Genomic DNA, 20783 nt, shown 5'->3' with positions numbered 1-20783 from the left:
CCTTTTGTCGTTTGGACTGACCATAGGAACCTTGAGTACATCCGTTCTGCCAAACGACTTAATGCGCGTCAGGCGCGTTGGGCGCTGTTTTTCGCTCGTTTCGAGTTCGTGATTTCTTATCGTCCGGGCTCTAAGAACACCAAGCCTGATGCTTTGTCTCGTCTCTTCAGTTCTTCAGTAGCCTCCACTGACCCCGAGGGGATTCTCCCTGAGGGGCGTGTTGTCGGGTTGACTGTCTGGGGAATTGAGAGGCAGGTAAAGCAAGCACTCACTCAAACTCCGTCGCCGCGCGCTTGTCCTAGGAACCTTCTTTTCGTTCCCGCTCCTACTCGTCTGGCCGTTCTTCAGTGGGCTCACTCTGCCAAGTTAGCCGGTCACCCTGGCGTTCGGGGTACGCTTGCTTCCATTCGCCAGCGTTTCTGGTGGCCCACCCGGGAGCATGACACGCGTCGTTTCGTGGCTGCTTGTTCGGTCTGCGCGCAGACTAAGTCCGGTAACTCTCCTCCTGCCGGCCGTCTCAGGCCGCTTCCTATTCCCTCTCGACCGTGGTCTCACATCGCCTTAGATTTTGTCACCGGACTGCCTTCGTCAGCGGGGAAGACTGTTATTCTTACGGTTGTCGATAGGTTCTCTAAGGCGGCTCATTTCATTCCCCTTGCTAAGCTTCCTTCTGCTAAAGAGACGGCACAAATCATCATCGAGAATGTTTTCAGAATTCATGGCCTTCCGTCAGACGTCGTTTCGGACAGAGGTCCGCAATTCACGTCTCAATTTTGGAGGGAGTTTTGCCGTTTGATTGGGGCTTCCGTCAGTCTCTCTTCCGGCTTTCACCCCCAGTCTAACGGTCAAGCAGAACGGGCCAATCAGACTATTGGTCGCATCTTACGCAGTCTTTCTTTTCGCAACCCTGCGTCTTGGTCAGAACAGCTCCCCTGGGCAGAATACGCCCACAACTCGCTTCCTTCGTCTGCGACCGGGCTATCTCCTTTTCAGAGTAGCCTCGGGTACCAGCCTCCGTTGTTCTCATCTCAGTTCGCCGAGTCCAGCGTCCCCTCCGCTCAGGCTTTTGTCCAACGTTGCGAGCGCACCTGGAAGAGGGTCAGGTCTGCACTTTGCCGTTATAGGGCGCAGACTGTGAGAGCTGCTAATAAGCGTAGAACGAAGAGCCCTAGATATTGTCGCGGTCAGAGAGTTTGGCTCTCCACTCAGAACCTTCCCCTTAAGACGGCTTCTCGCAAGTTGACCCCGCGGTTCATTGGTCCATTCCGTATCTCTCAAATCATTAACCCTGTCGCAGTGCGACTTCTTCTGCCGCGATATCTTCGTCGCGTCCACCCGGTCTTCCATGTCTCCTGTGTCAAGCCCGTTCTTCGCGCCCCCGCTCGTCTTCCCCCCCCCCCCCCCATCCTTGTCGAGGGCGCACCCATCTACAGGGTCCGTAGGATTTTGGACATGCGTCCTCGGGGCCGTGGTCATCAGTACCTAGTAGATTGGGAGGGGTACGGTCCTGAGGAGAGGAGTTGGGTTCCCTCTCGGGACGTGCTGGACCGTGCGCTGATCGATGATTTCCTCCGTTGCCGCCAGGCTTCCTCCTCGAGTGCGCCAGGAGGCGCTCGGTGAGTGGGGGGGTACTGTCATGTACTGTCATGTTGTGTCTTGTCTCTGTCCTTTCCCTTCACCCTGTCTCCCTCTGCTGGTCGTTGTTATGTTACCTTTTCTCCCCCTCTTTTCCCCAGCTGTGCCTTGTCTCCTCCTAATTACCCATTCACCCCGTTCCCCACCTGTTCCCTTTTTCCCTCTGATTAGGTCCCTATATCTGTCTCTGTTTCTGCTCCTGTCCTTGTCGGATTCTTGTTTGTTTGTTTATGTGTCTCATGCCTGAACCAGACTATCATCGTGTGTGCTGCAACCTTGTCCTGTCCTGTCGGAATCTACCTGTCCATCTGAGCCCACGTATGTTCGTCATTAAAGTACTCTGTTTGTTAATTCGCTTTTGGGTCCTCATTCACGCACCATAACACCTACAGCAGACTATAAGGATACTTGGTTAATGATTAATCATATATACCTACATCAGATTATGGATACTTGGTTAATGATGAATCATATAGACCTACAGCAGACTATAAGGATACTTGGTTAATGATGAATCATATATACATACAGCAGACTATAAGGATACTGGGTTAATGAATCATATAGACCTACAGCAGACTAAGGATACTGGGTTAATGATTGATCATATAGACCTACAGAAGGCTATACGGATGAAAATCTGATGGGAAAAACACTTGGTAGACAGTTAACGAGGGGTAAGGATTATAATGAGATCATTAAATATGTATAGTAATCTATAATCTACAGGCTACCCTGAAGGGAGGAGAGGAGCTAGAGCTGACTGGAGGATGGAGAGGAGCTAGAGCTGACTGGAGGATGGAGAGGAGCTAGAGCTGACTGGAGGATGGAGAGGAGCTAGAGCTGACTGGAGGATGGAGAGGAGCTAGAGCTGACTGGAGGATGGAGAGGAGCTAGAGCTGACTGGAGGATGGAGAGGAGCTAGAGCTGACTGGAGGATGGAGAGGGATGAAAGGCGAAGGGAGGAGAGGGGGAGGAGCCATGCCAGGCAGATGAAAGACTACCCCCTGGCAGTCTTTCAAAAGGCCCTCAAATCACATCCATGCCCTCTGACTTGGGTTGCAAAAGATCGGAAACTTTCTATAATTTTCCCGGAAATTTTCCATGGGAATTTAAGCCCTGGAATTTCGGGAATTTTGCTTAAATGCATCAAAAAAAAGTTAGCTTATAATAGTGAACTTTTTTTGTGGGCTACACAAGGCAATTCTAGGTATTGTGGCATATTTTGGTTGAACTATCCCCAATTCAATGGAATTGCAACCCTCTGCATACACAGTGCATTCTTCAATCACATGTGCAGTGCACTCTTCCATCACATGTACAGCTGATTCTCAAGATCTTGCACACTAATGAGATGCTTTTGAGCCCACAGTACTACACTGTCTGAGCCAAGGACTAAATGCTTTCTGGTAAGTTTTGATTAGAATACTGGGTGGGGTGAATATATTTTATATGACATACATAATTTTTTCTTAACTAGTAAATAGTAGCCTACAGCAAAGTGTGTTTCAGTCATTTCTAACTGTTTCAATAATTTCTAACTAACAATTTCTGCTAGTTAGTTTTTGCTAACAGGTGGGTTTTAGCTTGCTTGAGGCTGCTAACTGAGGAGTGTTAATTCACCTGTTTCATACATGTTTCATTTTAAAACATTTATCTTACAAAGGAGTTGTTTAATCTAACTACTTAACTATTAATCTGTACATGGAATTGTATTTATTTTTTTTAAACACGTTTTTTTCCTAATCTTTTCAGGGAAATGCCACGGGCACTATCTGATGTGTGGAGACGTTTCACTGCAGCTAATGTAGAAGGAAAAATGGTGTACATCTGCAAATACTGTGCCAAATCATATGTGAAGACTGCAAAAAAAGACACAGAATCATCTGGCCAAGTGCATAAAGTTCCCTCAGCGCTCACAACATGCAACCTCTGACAAAAGTCCCTCCGCTTCTATTCGAGGTGAAAATGATGAATCAGACACCTTATTCGAAAGCAACAGCTCATGGTCCTCCTGGAATGAGAAGTTGTTTTTTTTTACTCAATGGAGGAATGTAGTCAGAGAAATTCTGATGAATGTCTTGCTCGAGCTGTGTATGCAACTGGTTCACCTCTGATGCTCACAGGCAATGTGTATTGGAAGAGATTTCTGAATGTTCTTCGCCCAGCATACACTCCTCCAAAACAGACATGCTTTATCTACTCATTTGCTGGATGCAGAGTTCAACAGAGTTCAAGTGAAGGTCAAGCAAATCATAGAGAAAGCAGACTGTATTGCAATCATCTCTGATGGGTGGTCGAATGTTCGTGGGCAAGGAATAATTAACTACATCTCCACCCCTCAACCAGTATTCTACAAGAGCACAGACACAAGGGACAACAGACACACCGGTCTCTACACTGCAGATGAGCTGAAGGCAGTCAATGACCTTGGACCACAGAAGGGATTTGCACTGGTGACAAACAATGCTGCGAACATGAAGGCTGCTTGGTCTAAAGTGGAGGAGTCCTACACCCATTGGTTGTGCTGCTCATGCATTGAAGCTGCTCCTCGAGGACATCATGACACTGAAAACAATGGATACACTCTACAAGAGAGCCAAGTAAACAGTTAGGTATGTGAAGAGTCATCAGCAGCAATCTACCTCACCAAGCAAAGTGAGAAGAATAAGAGCACCACATTGAAGCTGCCCAGCAACATCCGTTGGGGTGGTGTTGTCTGACAGTCCCCTGGAGGGGAAGGAGTGTCTCCAAGAAATGGCCATATCACAGTCTGCCGATATGGACAGCCCCATCAAGAGGATCCTCATGGATGATGTATTTTGGGAGAGAGTGGTACGCAGCTTGAAACTCCTGAAAGACAATGCCATCCTGTCTGATGTTCAGACTATGCTTGCAGATTTAAGATAAGAAATCCATACTGCCCTGACCACATCACCGTTGCTCCAAGCAGAGGAAACTGCAGTTCTGAAATACATCAAAAAGCATTTAGACTTCTGCCTGAAGCCCATACACGCCGCAGCATACGTGTTGGACCCCAAGTATGCGGGCAGGAGCATCCTGTCTGGTGCAGAGATCAACAAGGCCTATGGTGTCATCACTATCGTGTCTCGCCACCTTGGCCTGGATGAGGGCAAGGTTCTTGGCAGTCTGGCAAAGTACACTTCCAAGCAAGGGCTTTGGGATGGAGATGCAATATGGCAGTCATGCCAACATATCTCATCAGCCACCTGGTGGAAGAGACTGTGGATCTGAGACTCTTTCCCGCCTTCATCATCCTCCAAATCCCACCAACATCAGCCGCCTCAGAGCGCAACTGGTCCTTGTTTGGGAACACACACACCAAAGCACGCAACAGGCTGACCAATACCAGGGTTGAAAAATTGGCGGCCATGTCGGGCAAATTTGAGGCTTTTTGAGCCTGACAACGAGCCATCCTCAACAAGGTTGGAAAGTGACAGTGAAGATGAGGTCTCAGAGTCTGATGTTCAAGAGGTGGACATTGAGGAGGTCCAGGGAGAACACATGGAAGCCTGAGAGGAAGACAACCAAAGCTTTAGTTTCTACACTATCATTTTACAGATGTATGTTGAAAACATTTTTGGGAGATGCGATGGATCATTGGGGATCATTCAATATTCCTTTTCTTTTGTTGTTCAGTGAAATCATCCCATGTGAAGAGTCAACTCATTTAATTAAAGTTTAATCCGTAACGAAATTGTTTTTAAAATTTCTATTGTAAGGATTTAATCATTTGTAATTATGTCTACTTATGATATGGTAAATGTTTATGTTTGTCTCCATATGATGTGGTAAATATATTCAATACAAAAAACATTTAAAATGGTACTAATATTAATTTGCATTCATTTCCTTTAACTCCCATATATTCATGTTAATTCCCACGGAAAGTTTCCACCTCTGAATATTCCCCAAACTGTGCAACCCTACCTCTGACATAAATGGCATATTATTATTGTTATTGTTATCTGATCAAAGCAACTAGTGCGTTAGTAGTGCGTTCATAGCCTTCATTTTCTTATGGGTGGCCTCAGTGAGTATCGAACGCACGACCCTGGCGTTGCAAGAGCCACACTCTACCAAGGGAGCTACACATGACCATAAGGTACCAAACTTGTCAATTGAAAACAATGGAAGCCAAACGCTGGCCTGAGGGAGAACAGAGCTAGGTATGGGAAACACTAGCTTATAGTAAGTCTTCATCAGAATAGCTACAGCCACAAAGAGTGGAATTCTGGTGAGTATGCCAGAATCCCACTCAGGAGAGGTATTCTTTTAACCACCAATTTGCTTTCGGCAAGGTACGGATTGGGGCAGTTTCATGCACTGTTATGTCGTTGACAGCGGTAAGTAACATGATCTGATGATTTGAAAAAATGCTGAGAAACAGGTCCAAGCAACTTCTTCCAGGAACAGAGAGATGTTATTTTGCTGGTGAGGCCATAACGGCCTGTCTCTCCAATCTAGCAGCAACTACATTATCTGACGAAGTGGAGGATGGTTTGGCAATACAACAAACCCCTAAAGACAGAGCAAAACTGTTAGGGCTATTTTAGGCCAGTAGCCAATGATATCAGCCTCCAGCCATGGATGTTAGCTAAGGGACAAGGGGGCTTGACTAAGGGCCTCAAAGATAGCCAGGAGTTAGCGGTGAGAGGCACTAAGGGTGCCTGAAGCCACCCATGCTCAATCAGTCCTGCAGCATGTCACAGGAGTTACACTGGAGTAGTGTGAAGTGCTGAACCAGCTCTCCTTACATGGCAGTGAGAGAAACACAAGGTGGACAGTCAGCATGCCAGGGGTGTATTCACCACGGTGTATTCACCACCAGCAGGGTAGCCTAGAGGTTAGAGCGTTGGACGAGTAACCGGAAGGTTGCAAGTTCAAACCCCCGAGCTGACAAGGTACAAATCTGTCGTTCTGCCCCTGAACAGGCAGTTAACCCACTGTTCCTAGGCCATCATTGAAAATAAGAATTTGTTCTTAACTGACTTGCCTGGTTAAATAAAGGTAAAATAAAAATGAATTATAAGTTAAATATTAAGTTAAAAAGTGTTAATTCAGTATTGTTGTAATTGTCATTATTACAAATACATATAAAAATATATTATTTTTTTCTTTTTAAATCGGCCGATTAATCGGTATCAGCTTTTTTGGTCCTCCAATAATCGGTATCGGCGTTGAAAAATCATAATCGGTCGACCTCTAATCCAGTTGACTCACCATTTGAATCTTGTCTGTTTGAAGAAGCAGTGATCAAGGAGGTTCTCAGTCAATAAGGACATATGGCAGGCTCATCCCAGGGGACGGTGTCATGCGCCCAGATCTAAAAATAAGCTAAAAAAAAACTAACCTAAATGTAGACTATGGAATCGCGTGGCTTTGTATTAGCTGCAGTATCCCCCTGAGTTAATGTGCTCCTCTTCAGTTTAGTGTCAGATTTTAGGCTAGCAAAAAAACAAACTAAATTACATAAGTTTCATACAGAGTATAGGTCTGTGATGATGTGCCTGTATTCCCATCTTTACAAGTTATCTCAAATAATTTAGTCAACATGGGTATTTGCCATCATCTGTAGCCTGTAGTTTGTAAATACAATCTCTGGATCCAGACTTCATCACCAACACTTTAAATTCATCCCACCATTTGTTGCACCTGACTCATTGACTGAAGCTTGTTCAGGACAGAGGACATGTTTCCTTGCCCATCGTAGAGTACACCTGACCCGCTCATAATCTATTGAAGCTGCTGCTACATCCATTCAGTAGCTAGGGGTTGCCACCAGATGAGGTCCGAAAGCACAGAGAGGATAGATAAGGCTTCACCAACCACAGTGGACGGTCCCAATCTAAACAATCTGAAATGAAGGCCATTTATTTTGTATTACTACTTCAATAGTCACACAGTTTCATTTAATGGGAGGACAATGGCTGAGAGAGAGGATGCTACCTGGACTGGAGAACTTTTATGTTTAAGAAGCAACTATAAAGGATAGCAAAGAGAAACAGACTACGTTTTCTACATTATCTCTGTTATTTTACATTCTCTGTGCCGTCTATTGCCTCCATTGACGTTATGAATCCAGCAACGGAGCAAGATTCTGTAGTTGTTCTATTCAAAAACAATAATTTGCATTTTTAAACTGGGTCAGGAGCCTAGGAGTTAGGCTGCATCCCTTAATGCTCCCTATATAGCCTAGTGCACTACCTTTGACCAGGGTCCGTATGGCTCTGGTCCAAAGTAGGGAATAGGGAGCCATTTGGGACACAGACTATATCTGTGGCTGACAGTCAGACAAACAAAATGAACAATAGGAAAGATTGCAAAAGAGGCTGAAATTCATGAGAAGACATGTTTAATGAGATTCAGAGGGGAAAACACAGGCCTAGACAGAGAGAATAAGTGAACGTGCATATCAAACGGTCGTATCCAAGGGTAGCTTATTGATGTGCATCTCTCTGGGACTCCCTAGAGTACACCAGATGTTCACCACAAAACTGAGCAAGTGGATGGTGGTGGGGTCATGTGGCACTTGAATTTCACACGTCTCTCTTTTAGAGATCAACCAGAGAACACTAAAGGCTTCTCATTCAAATAAAACAAATCAGAGAGACAGGCCATAAATGTACAGCCTATATCAGAGATGCAAAACATTTAGGCCTAGGCTATGCTGCATTAGTGGAGATGGCTTTTCCACAAAGCTCTTTGACTCAAAAGCCACATGACAGCTAAGCTTTGGAGGAATCTGAAAAAGTATTTTGTCAACCTTCTGGAATTCAGACCAGGGCACTAAGCCTGAAGGCTCTTTAACAGCAGCAACAAGGTTGAGGCAACAGACATAGCCCAACACTATTCTTCACAATCCGAGAAAGTGTAACCTCTATCCAGGGATTAACCAACATGATTGCAGGTGGCTGTGTATTTATGGTACACTGCATCATCTGGATGTGTGTGCAACATTCACCTTCTGCTTCCATTTCTGTCAAGCCGTCTACACATACAGTTTGACATATAGGTTGGAGAAATCCAGCGTACGCACCACACAGAAGCACTACTACTGCCTCTGCAACGCAAGACAAATGCAGAATTCCATTGGAAATAAAAGTATTTCTGGGGTTACAAAAGGCAATGACGTTGTCATTGAGGCGTAATGCTTCCTCTACTTTGACAGGAGACAGTTACGGCCTGAGGGCTCTGGAGCAGGCTCTGTCACAGACAGCCTGCCATAGGCCTAACACTGCTCATTCCAATCACACATGACCAAGAGTGGAATACTGCAGCGATAGATAGACGAGTCATGCCAGAGATTTGTACCAAGGGAACATGCAACATATGGCAGTTTTCCAAGCAGTCAATGTCCCACCGCCATCATGAAGTCAAGATATCAACATGGGGCTGTCCATCTTCAACAAACGGCTTGGATTTGTGACGAGCCGAGCTGCAGTCTTACTGAAATAACGTAATTAGTCCACATAGAAGAGCAGTACGAGTCCCATGAAGCCTAAGAAAGATCACTAGTCCTTTGGGGCTCAGTTGGTACAGCATGTCGCTTGCAACACCAAAGATCAGGGGGTTTGATTCCCGCTGGGATAAACAAAAATGTGTCTACTAAAAGGAATATATTAATATGTATTACTAGGCTACATACTACAAATCACATAGATAATAGCCAATGAGCAGAACACTACATAATCCTGTGTTTAGGTCGTCTATCACTACAGCAACACCCAACCCTCCGCAGGTTAAACGTGCTTTATGGTTTCAGATTTCACCCTCTCCTAACTGACATGCTGTTGTTTAATTCCGCAGCAGAGTTGGTCGTCGGTTGAGTGTTTGATGGGATTTTTATGAAAGGAGACATTGTTTTCAGTTACCCTCCTTCTCCCCTCAGGCCCAACTTCCCTATGCCTGACCACAGGCTAAATCTAAGCTATGCAGTGTCACACTACGTATACAAATCAGTAATTGTGACATCATGTCAAAAGAGCCTGCATAACCAATAAATGGAGAGGAATGAGGCTTGACATTTCAAAAACTCATTAAGCACATGAGTAAGAAAAAGAGACGCATCTGGCAAAAGTAACACAAATTGGCAGGAACTTGGTGTGAGACTAATACCAGGAAAATTGTATTTTCTTTAAAAGAGAATTTTCAGTCAGTGTGTTTTAAGTGTGTGGGTTTGCCAAATGATTTACAAAAGGCAAGATGGCACTATTTAATGCCCATTGGTTGTCTTTCAAATATGGGCTTTTTCAAATAAATGGCTGTTTCTGTGGCTTGCTGCCAGCCCACAGACTGAAAACTTAGTACTTTTTGCACCAAGACAAGAGGGGTAAATAAGCTTCCTACACCATGTGGCGTAACAGGTTGGCCAACACAAGTGAGTTAGTAAACCATGAATAATTTAGTGACAGGTCCTCTGTACTGGCCCATTCTTAAAAAACACATCTAATGTTTGTTAATCAAGTGACAGTGGCCTGAAACAAGTTCAATTTTGTATTCCATGTTGTTGGTATCCTTTCACTCCAAATAGTAAAATGCATTTCGACAACAAATAAATAAGCCAGCTAATTTTGAAGACTGAGCCAAAAGGCAATTTGCCAGACCACATTTAATAGGCTATATAAACTAAAATGCCAAATATGACATGCTCAACTCTTACTAAGTTCTGTGAATAAGTATTGGGTGCTGTATAAATTAGCCCAGCAGTAATCCAACGGCCAGCACTCAAATAAATAGTAACGTTAGATGCTAGCTCGCTGTACTATTCTCAGCAGTCACAATGAATGTATTTCGGCCCCATGCCGATCTGCACACAGATAAGGCCCAAATATTATTGTCAGATCTGAATTTATTTGGAATAAAGCTACAACATGAATGTAATTGTTGTATCACATTCACAACATTCAAGTGTTTATTCCTGTGCTATGGGCTAAACATATCTAGCTCTAGGGCTGACTAGCAAGAACAATCTTTAGCTAGCTATTTTGTTAGCCCTAACTTGCTAACCTAGCTAGCAACTAAACCATTAATACGTTTATATGGCTAAATGTAAATAGGCTGAATGTTGGCCAAGGACAGAGAAGTTTAATGCAATTGACGTTGCTTGACAAATACTGTCACTGACATGGCTAGCCTCGCTAACTACAATGCTAGGCCCGCGCCCATCTCTGTTTGCATGCTAACGTTGCCATCACCGACCAAGCAACATGACATTTCAGCACAAGTCATTATTCGGGCTGCAGCAAAGCCCTGCTTTTCTGACGACAATAAACCAGTTCAGCATAACTACCTACGATCTCATGTTCGGTAATTCTGTTATTTTCAAGGTAGCTTATCTGTTGGGCACAATAAACAAACCAAGAATGTCGTCTGATTTACTAGATTCAGAAACACCTTCAGCAAAATTAGCTGGCTAGCTAACATGCTATTACGCAGCAGGGGAAAACCTGACATCTATTTGGTGGTAGCTGCCCTCCCTCGATGAGGGGGGCATCCTGGTTCTCCCAAAACACGGTGAATTTATACGGTTTAGTAGATTCCGACATGTACAAGATCCACCCTCGTTATAACCCCGTGCAAAGATGCAGGGCCAAGCAGCTTACCTCTGGATGGAGAATAGGAACACAGCCAGCTTCTTTCTCATATTCATCCATAACGTCAGCCATCTTGGTGGTCAATCTCGCCAAGCATTATGGGACACAACGCTCTGTAGAAACAAACAGGAGGATGGGACGTTCGGTCAAAGCGATGCTCGAGGCTCACAAACAGTCCTGCGATTTTCTGGGGGTACATTGATGTTGCATTACGTCATTGTGTCACATCATCGTTTTGGAATAATTCTGTATCGGGTCATGCATATCAATACCTCTAGGTTAAGTCATGAAAGGAGGTCGGTACCCACATGTAAAGCCATTTGAGGTGTAATTGTTATAGCCTACTGTTATTATAACACTCTATGCCTGACACGAAACAACGTTATGATTCAGATATGTGCGTGCATGGACGACCTTGAACGCTAATATTCCCCACCTTGTTGCAGCTGTATGATCTGCACGAGAAATTGCGTCACATTTTTTTTAAACGTTCCTATTTACGAAATAAATATTTATGTATTTTACAGTAATCTTGTAGTATTAACATCATGACTAATACTGTTATGGCTATACATATTTTAAAATAGGTTTGGAAAAGCAGTTAATGTATTGTATAACCGTTAGTTAGTTAGGCTACTTCCAAGATGTAAACAAAAAAATCCCTACCAAAATGAACCCTACGTAAATCTATGCAATGGTGTGTTTGCTTCCATAAAGTTTCTGTGCAATATATACCTCAGTGGTGCAATATGTATGAAATATTTCTATTTTTCGAAGGGACCGTGCTACATTAGCCTGATACCATTCGAGCTATTCCACTCCATGCCATTGCTTGGCTGGTCTTTCGGCAATCTCAACGTTCAATATGCAGCCGGATTTACGGCGCAGTTAGTTGTTGATTGATAATTGGAAACAACAGCCATGACAACAATCTGGAACATGGGTGTACGCAAATTTGCAGCAATATAGAATTCGAATTGAATAACAACAACAAACAAGACCGTTACGACCTGCTGCGGTAATTCCCTTGTGAGAAGGCAGTGTCAATGCAATGTCATGTTGTTCAAAGTGGCTAGAGCGGACTCTGTAATGAGAGAGAAATAATGATACGGAAAATATTAGCCTACAAGATTCAATCGAGCTGGGTTTGCTTCAGTTGCATCCTATTAATTAGAGGAATGAAGCGCAAAACTGGCACCTGTCGTCATTCCTCGCACATATGCTGACCATCATGACCTAATACATGTTTTACCATTTGTTATGCTCATTTCAGTTGCATTATTTGTCCCTCCTCTCTTATTGAGAGACGGAGTCCAGACCGGCTACTACTTTCTAAATGGGCGTAGAGAGAATTAGTAATATCGCTCTCTCACACACTAAAAGGACCTATCAATCAAAGCCACCAGCGCACCTCAAGACACACAAATCACATTTCTCCTTTCCTAAAAACGTATTCAAAACATATGCTCACCTTCACATGTTAGCTGTAATCCATCAGAAAGTAGGCCTAGGCTGCATTATAGCATAATGTTAAAATAATGTACTTAAATGAATTGACAAGGAGAGACAGCTATAGTATTACGAGAGACGTTGGTTCTATAATTATTATCCAAGCATGTGCCTTATTCCAGAGGACTTTTTCTAAACTTTCTCCCTGTAATTCTTTATTTTTTTTCATTCAGTTGAGTCTGACGGAAGCCTTGGGGTTTTTATTCTAGGCGTTAAGATATTCCACCAACATGTTTAGACGATAAAAAGCTACAATGATCACTCGTGTGTAACGGATGTGAAACGGCTAGCTTAGTTAGCGTGGGCGCTAAATAGCGTTTCAATCAGTGACGTCACTTGCTCTGAGACCTTGAAGTAGTAGTTCCCCTTGCTCTGCAAGGGCCGCGGCTTTTGTGGAGCGATGGGTAACGATGCTTCGAGGGTGACTGTTGATGTGTGCAGAAGGTCCCTAGTTCGCGCCCGGGTATGGGCGAGGGGACGGTCTAAATTTGTACTGTTACATTGATGCTGTTGACCCGGATTACTGGTTGCTGCGGAAAAAGGAGGAAGGTCAAAAGGGGGGTGAGTGTAACGGATGTGAAACGGCTAGCTTAGTTAGCGTGGGCGCTAAATAGCGTTTCAATCAGTGACGTCACTTGCTCTGAGACCTTGAAGTAGTAGTTCCCCTTGCTCTGCAAGGGCCGCGGCTTTTGTGGCGCGATGGGTAACGATGCTTCGAGGGTGACTGTTGATGTGTGCAGAAGGTCCCTAGTTCGCGCCCGGGTATGGGCGAGGGGACGGTCTAAATTTGTACTGTTACACGTGCATGGCTGCCAAATGTTTTGGTGTCCCCATAAGTCTAATATTTAAATTGAGGAAAGGTGACGATAATCATTATTTTAGCGATCCACGTTAGACGTCCCTCGTAAAGAATAGGCCCCCCATTCTGCTGATGTGAGCTGTTGGCGCACTTGCGCTTGATATGTGTTTATTGATGTGAAAGTGCCATTTCCCAAAAATGGCCTCAGTGGGGAATGGGGATCTACGTCAACAGCCAGGGTTTCATTAAACAGGCATTATACTTTTTTTTATTGCACATTTAATTAAATTGTCGTATGTGGCGATGTTCAACTTCAATTCGTTGGCACAAAACATGTGTCAGACAAAATATCGTTTTTGTCTCTTGCTTGTTTAACAGGATAACTTTAGACCGTCCCTCGCCCATACCCGGGCGCGAACCAGGGACCCTCTGCATACATCAATAACAGTCACCCACGAAGCATCCCATCGCTCCACAAAAGCCTCAGCCCTTGCAGAGCAAGGGGAACCACTACTTCAAGGTCTCAGAGCAAGTGACGTCACCGATTGAAACGCTATTTAGCGCGCATTGCTAACTAAGCTAGCCGTTTCACATCCGTTACACTTGCACAGCACAGGTGCTGGTCGCCTTAATTCACTGTTGTAGGCTTAGTATCAAGTCAAATCAAATGTTATTTGTCAAATACACCGAATACAACAGGTGTCGTAGACCTTTACCCTGAAATGCTTACTTTACAATGCCGTTCAGAAAATATTTACTAAATAAAGTTTTTTTTTAATCACATCAAAAAGTAACACAATAAAATGACATAACGATAACGAGGCTATATACGGCGGTACCGGTACCGAGTCAATGTGCGGGGATACAGGCTAATCGAGGTAATGTATATAGGCTAGCATTCGAATGGTGGATTAATAGCCCAGGCTGCCCTAGCCCAGGCTGCCCTAGCCCAGGCTGCCCAGCCTATCAATTAACTTCTGATTTACACATCTCTGTCTTCAATGTTCCTTTCTTGTGTAATTCATGCATCTCCGCTGACATCTCCACTGGCCTCTCTCTGTCCAATCCTACTGTATTCCTCTTACAGCTCTTGAGACAGTACCCTATAGCCCAATGCGTGTCCTCGAAGTAGCAAGTTTGAATGGCGAGAGCTTCTCTGGTATGACGTGTTCACGTTGGGTGATGGTAAAAAATCAATAAACGGGAATCGTGCGTTCTTCCCGCGCCCAATGTTTATGTTTACAATTAAATGTATTATGTCAGAATGCCCAGTGTTTATGTTTACAATTAAATGTATTACGTCAGAATGCCCAACGTTTATGTTTACAATTAAGTGTATTACGTCAGAATGCCCAATGTTAGAATGTTTCCATTCAAATGTATCAATTAAATTTGAACGTTTTCCCATCAGTCTAGTTTGCATTAACATTGTGATTGGATGATAGCGGTGAAGGTTATCGAATCTAGTGGCAAGGAGTGGAACGTAAATTAAAGAGCCTGGTACCCAGGCTAGTGCTACATCTTTCTGCCACTAGATGTCGGACTCTACCCATCTCATATTTAGTGGTTACAATTTATCTATCCTTTAAAACATGACATTACTAGTTGTGTAGACTGCCGAGCATCAAGCAAAAGTAGTCGAACGATAATCACCGGATTACAGGCGTCTCAGTTAATCACTGATTCAACATTCGCACTCACAAGAAGGAAGGCTACGAACAGGATTTCAGAGCTTTTATATAGACTCTAAAATACATGTAAAAAAATCAGTTTTAGAAACTGATCCGTTCCATCAACTAATTAAGCAATTTCTAGAAAACCATATGTATATGTTGCAAACCTGTGATAGCAGGCAGCTATCCTGACTCCTTATCGAGTGTGAAATGATGGAGTGTGTAAGCTAACGTTAGCTATTTCTGCAGTTCTTCTTAGCTAGCGAACGAAAAAAAACATTACATCATAAGGAAGTTGCAACAGTCAAACTAACAGTGGATGGTACCAGATAAGCCATCTGAACCAAACAAGGTAAGGACTGGAGAGCTAACGTTACCTTTCTATGGATGTTAATTATGCGAGTGTGAAAAGAGACACGGATCGGAGGGTGACACTTCTGAATGCGACAAAATTGAATGGTTCCGCTCTGTTCTGCTTGGGTGCTAACCCACACCAGCCATATAGTTCGTTAGCAAGTTAGATATAGTTGTTGACATCAGTGTTGGCTATGGAGTTGTTAACTGTATGCTTATCAACGTCAATGTTACTAACTAGAAATTATCCTGGCTAGTTAGCTAGAATGCTAACTGACTTCATTATTTAGCTAGCCTGGTGGGGGTTATGTAATAGATGATAGGGCAATGAACAGGATCCAACCAGCTCGCTTGTTTTCATCTGATAACGTTACATGTAAATGGCAACGGAATCGATGATGCTCTCCGAGTATTTCAATCGCAGGCTAGGTGGCTATGTCAAGGCAGCATACATTTGTATTAGCTTAGATGACAGAGCAATCTGAATGCAGACGTGCGTGATCAGCATTACTACAGTAGATATAGCCTAGTTGTGTGACAAGAAGGCCTACTGGCCGACTTGAGATGAATTGTCAGGCTAAAATATAACAGTAAAATATACGTTGATTCTCTTCACTTTGTCCAAAAAAAGTACAATATTTTGCTGTTATCTTTTGAATGCAGTGACTGAAGCATTGGGAGAGAAATTATATAATTGCTCTCCATTAAAGGAAAGGGAATGGGAAACAAACACGGAAACATTTTACAATATGTCTGCAATTATTTTTTGCGTCTTCAGTTAAAACATGTTCAGATATTGAAATACAAGTCACAGGGCTTGGTTCTTGTTTGTTAGCCAACGTTGTGCTGTGAAAGCTGTCCAAAACATCAACCCTGAGCTGACTTCACGTTACACTGAGATCCTGCGGTCGGGTTATGTCAGCAGGCCCAGGCCCGATCAGATATTAGGTTACAACTCTCACTTGATATGAAGAGCTCAGTAACATGACACCCCACCATGAGACACAGCTCTACAATAACATGCTCTGCACCCTCTTTTCATAACGGGACACTGAAGGCATACATCACCAGACAAATTGTGTAGGCAATTGAAGCTACAGTATAGTGAGCCGACTAAAACCAGGGTTATACTCAGTGGTTGACTTGGACTGAAATAGGTGCCCGTATTTATTTTGTTTGCCGATACTGTTTTTATTTAGGTGAAACTTTTGAGTGAATATTCTAAAAGAGGAACAGGAACTCCAGCAGTAGACAAATTGAGGTGTCGGTGCTCCGGCCCAAGTCTAGCACTGGTTCAGAAAAGCAGTTGAAATGATTTCCCATTAGTCTAGTTGTCAAAGATGATCTAGTCCTTCCTTGAAAATCAACCAATTAGAAATATACCTTTGTTTTTAGAGGATATATTGAGGTTCAACTGTACTATTATAAAGCACTCTATCAAAGTACTATCACCTCCTAAAAATTTGAGGCAAATACTAGACGACTCCTAATGATTCAGGCTGATTGGACTGGTAGCCTAGCCTAGACTGGGACTCCCTAAGGATTCAGGCTGATTGGACTGGTAGCCTAGCCTAGACTGGGACTCCCTAAGGATTCAGGCTGATTGGACTGATAGCCTAGCCTTGGACTCCCTAAGGATTCAGGCTGATTGGACTGATAGCCTAGCCTAGACTGGGACTCCCTAAGGATTCAGGCTGAGTGGACTGGTAGCCTAGCCTAGACTGGGACTCCCTAAGGATTCAGGCTGAGTGGACTGGTAGCCTAGCCTGGGACTCCCTAAGGATTCAGGCTGATTGGACTGGTAGCCTAGCCTAGACTGGGACTCCCTAAGGATTCAGGCTGATTGGACTGGTAGCCTAGCCTAGACTGGGACTCCCTAAGGATTCAGGCTGAGTGGACTGGTAGCCTAGCCTAGACTGGGACTCCCTAAAGATTCAGGCTGATTGGACTGGTAGCCTAGACTGGGACTCCCTAATGATTCAGGCTGAGTGGACTGGTAGCCTAGACTGGGACTCCCTAAGGATTCAGGCTGATTGGACTGATAGCCTAGCCTAGACTGGGACTCCCTAAGGATTCAGGCTGATTGGACTGGTAGCCTAGCCTAGACTGGGACTCCCTAATGATTCAGGCTGAGTGGACTGGTAGCCTAGCCTAGACTGGGACTCCCTAAGGATTCAGGCTGATTGGACTGGTAGCCTAGCCTAGACTGGGACTCCCTAAGGATTCAGGCTGAGTGGACTGGTAGCCTAAATTGGGACGCCCTAAGGATTCAGGCTGAATGGACTGGTAGCCTAGCCTAGACTGGGACTCTCTAAGGATTCAGGCTGAGTGGATTGGTAGCCTAGCCTAAATTGGGGACCACATATTTCCATGTTTTCCATTCTTGACAGATTTGCATGTCAATGCAGGGTAATCATCATCTCACCCAGATAGGAAACATTCGTCATTTGAGTGATGAGGTGTAGACTACACCCTCAGTCACAGGCTCAGGCCTCCAGGGCCTTGCAGGTCATTTGCCTGCCAAATATAGTTTCCATTCGCCCCTCAAACTAGGCCTGCAGCTCATGGCCAGTGTACTGTTGCTCAGCTCTGGGATGTCTGTGGTGTGTCTTGATCCATTTCCACATAGGCCTTTTTATTTACCTGTTAAGATGGGATGCTGACATGCTGTGGAGCTGGCTGTGCTTTAGTCCCACTCTGGTTTCAGTAAACTGCACATGATCAGGTTTGCTGGTTGTGGTGTGTAGCTGTGTCGTTGCTCAGAGAGATTTCCTACAGTGAGAGTAAACTCAAGGCCACCTCAGCTACCAACCCCCAAGGTGTTGTGTGACTCCCTGTTCCCAACCTGTATAGATTTTCCCCCCTTGAGAAAGACAACATCCGGCCTCTGTCTCACTTCACAGCCCAGGCTGGTGTAGATATCTCAGCCATAAAGCCTATTGGCATTCCAATAGGTGATAGCAGCACCATGGTAAACAATGTAAACTTCGCTCCCTGACAAGGCCAGCTACTGTTTAGGTCATAGTGCGCTTCATTTCCAAAACCAAAAACTACAATTTTACGTAATTGTGTCAGATACCATTTATGTTACGTATTCTGTCCACGAGAGATTATAGCGCACTAGGAAAAACAAGGTTGAATTACTATAGCAACATCTCTAAAAAATATTCTGACCAAGATACTTCGCAATTAGCCTACAGAAGCCTAGTTGAACTTATCTTTACCTTGTCAACTAATACGACTCTGTAGAAATACATAGTAGAAAAAAGACTATCATTCACATGTAATCAAACAGACTCTGTCCAATGTTAAAAATACATGTTATTAATGTGTAATTGTACTGTTACCAGATCATTGGACTTGAAAGCCTGTGTAAACTGTCTGTCCTTCTGGTTTCTTCTCTGATTTGATTCCATTCGACTACACTGTCGCGTGGCGCTACATGTTGGCATTAAGAATTGATTTCATTAACATGGCTAACACCCTCATTTTGTCTCAGCATGAATAATCTTGCTCCCGAATGTAATTGTGATGTCTGGAGGCCTGCCTTCTACTGCCATAAATAAACACATTTTAAAAAGCTATGCATTCAAATGACCGCAAACATTAAATGACTCGGCACACAATGACATTACTCTCATGGTAGGAAATCTCTCTGAGCAACGACACACAGAAGGAAGTCTCCTCTCCCCAGTCACTGTTACTGATCTCCTCACTGGTCTCCACGGTGATGGATGGATGCCCTGGGCGTAACCTCACTGCTTGTATCATTGACTTATAACAGAGGAGCGCACTAAGCCAATGATAAACAATGTGTTTTTATTTCCGAGGATGACTGGAATAGCTGCCTAATGCTTTCAGAGTCAGACGGATGTCCTTCACATTACTGGTAGAGGAGATTGCCTGCTTGCAACCAGTCATGACCTATCTCTTGAAAGGGATACTTCAGGATTTCGTTGGATACCGTTTTTATGTTTCTGCGTGCAGTTTGAAGGCAGTTGCTCACTAGTGCTAACGCAATGACTGGAAGTCTATCATATCTGATAGACTTTGTCATTACACTAACGCAAGTTAGCATTGGCTCTCGAAACTACCTCTAACTTCCTTCATAATGGACGCAGAGACACAAAAATGCCAAAATTCCGAAGTATCCCTTTAAAGCTGCTGAAATTAGGCGAACTATTCCAATTTTAGCAACCAAGAAATGGCGGAGCTGTTTCTGCATATTGCACCTTTTAAGACTGTCAAATCACATGGCTTTCTGGAGTTCGCTGGATTCAAAAGGCCATAGAAATGAGTGAATAGACTAATAATTTTGGTTTAAAAAAACATCCTTGCTAGCAGTCATTGGGCTATGTCCTATGTGACAGGCACCCACTGATATGACATACAGTACAGTATCCTGCTAAAGACAATCAAATAAAATACAATTGTATTTGTCACAGGCGCTGAATACAACAGGTGTATACTTTATAGTAAAATGCTTACTACAAGCCCTTAACCAACAATGCAGTTTTAACAAAACATAAGAGGGGTACAGTACCAATGTTGAACTTTTCCAACAATTCCATATGAAATAATGTCTCTTCTAGTCTGTCCACCTGAATCCACGTGGCTTGTAATGATCTTCTGTTCATTGTAATATTAAGACACTAGGCCTAAATGCAGAGGACATTTAAAACGTCCACACTCAGTATCTGTACACTGTGTTGATATTGCTTCCTGCCAGGGTTGAAGCCCAGCCTTGGTAACAGAGCTCTAATGCTGAGTCACACACACCCTGGAGGCTGACGGTCATGGAAACGACACCACTGCAGAGTGTAATGGATGGACGGGGTCGAGTCTGGCCTGTGAAATGGGTGACTGAGTGCTATGTAGACAAATAGCTGGTTCAGTGTAATGGTTGTCTCAGGCTTTCCTCTGTGCCTGGGATCTGAAGGGCTTCCAATAGCCACAGCCACCAGTAGCCTTGTCACTGCTGGAGGCTGATGTTGGAGTTCAAACAAATCCAAAGTACAGAAGTTTAATTAACACCAGCTTAACACCATTTTTTTTTTTTTTTACCCCAGCAGTGTAGGTATACACACACACACTCACATTCACTATAGACGAGGGCTCCGCCTGGCCCTTGGAGATCATTGGCCCAGCTCGTCATCCTCAGGGCTCGTCCTGGTCACTCCTCCAGAGCACATCCTT

The 20783-nt window shown here is 43.9% G+C and overlaps 2 protein-coding genes across 7 annotated transcripts in view; one reads left to right on the top strand and one right to left on the bottom strand.

Annotated features, from left to right (window-relative positions):
• The window catches only part of LOC110500964 (palmitoyltransferase ZDHHC17), a 53163-nt gene extending 41620 nt beyond the window's left edge, over positions 1 to 11543 (bottom strand). Inside the window, exons 1-2 of one of the 2 annotated variants that reach the window (XM_090201017.1) lie at positions 11525 to 11543; positions 11262 to 11365 (exon numbers count right to left, since the gene is read on the bottom strand). In XM_090201017.1, the coding sequence (XP_090057143.1) occupies positions 11262 to 11324 (63 nt within the window). In that variant the 5' untranslated portion in view covers positions 11325 to 11365; positions 11525 to 11543. Of the gene's footprint in view, positions 1 to 11261; positions 11403 to 11524 lie in introns of those variants that run through there. The other variant, XM_090201016.1, reaches the window with a different exon arrangement.
• A 3411-nt stretch (positions 11544 to 14954) lies between these two features.
• LOC110500965 (oxysterol-binding protein-related protein 8) overlaps positions 14955 to 20783 on the top strand; it is a 141272-nt gene continuing 135443 nt past the window's right edge. For 2 of the 5 annotated variants that reach the window (XM_090201008.1, XM_090201007.1), the window contains exon 1: positions 14955 to 15585. The gene's annotated coding sequence lies outside the window, so the exon portion shown is untranslated. The remainder of the gene's footprint in view (positions 15586 to 20783) is intronic. The other 3 variants (XM_090201011.1, XM_090201009.1, XM_090201015.1) reach the window with 2 other exon arrangements.

This window comes from Oncorhynchus mykiss, chromosome 15 (assembly GCF_057628025.1).
Source record: "Oncorhynchus mykiss isolate SJ-2025 chromosome 15, ASM5762802v1, whole genome shotgun sequence".
NCBI classification, from domain to species: Eukaryota; Metazoa; Chordata; class Actinopteri; order Salmoniformes; family Salmonidae; genus Oncorhynchus; species Oncorhynchus mykiss.
Note: the sequence above shows the minus strand (reverse complement) of the source record. Positions and strands in the feature narration are given on the sequence as shown.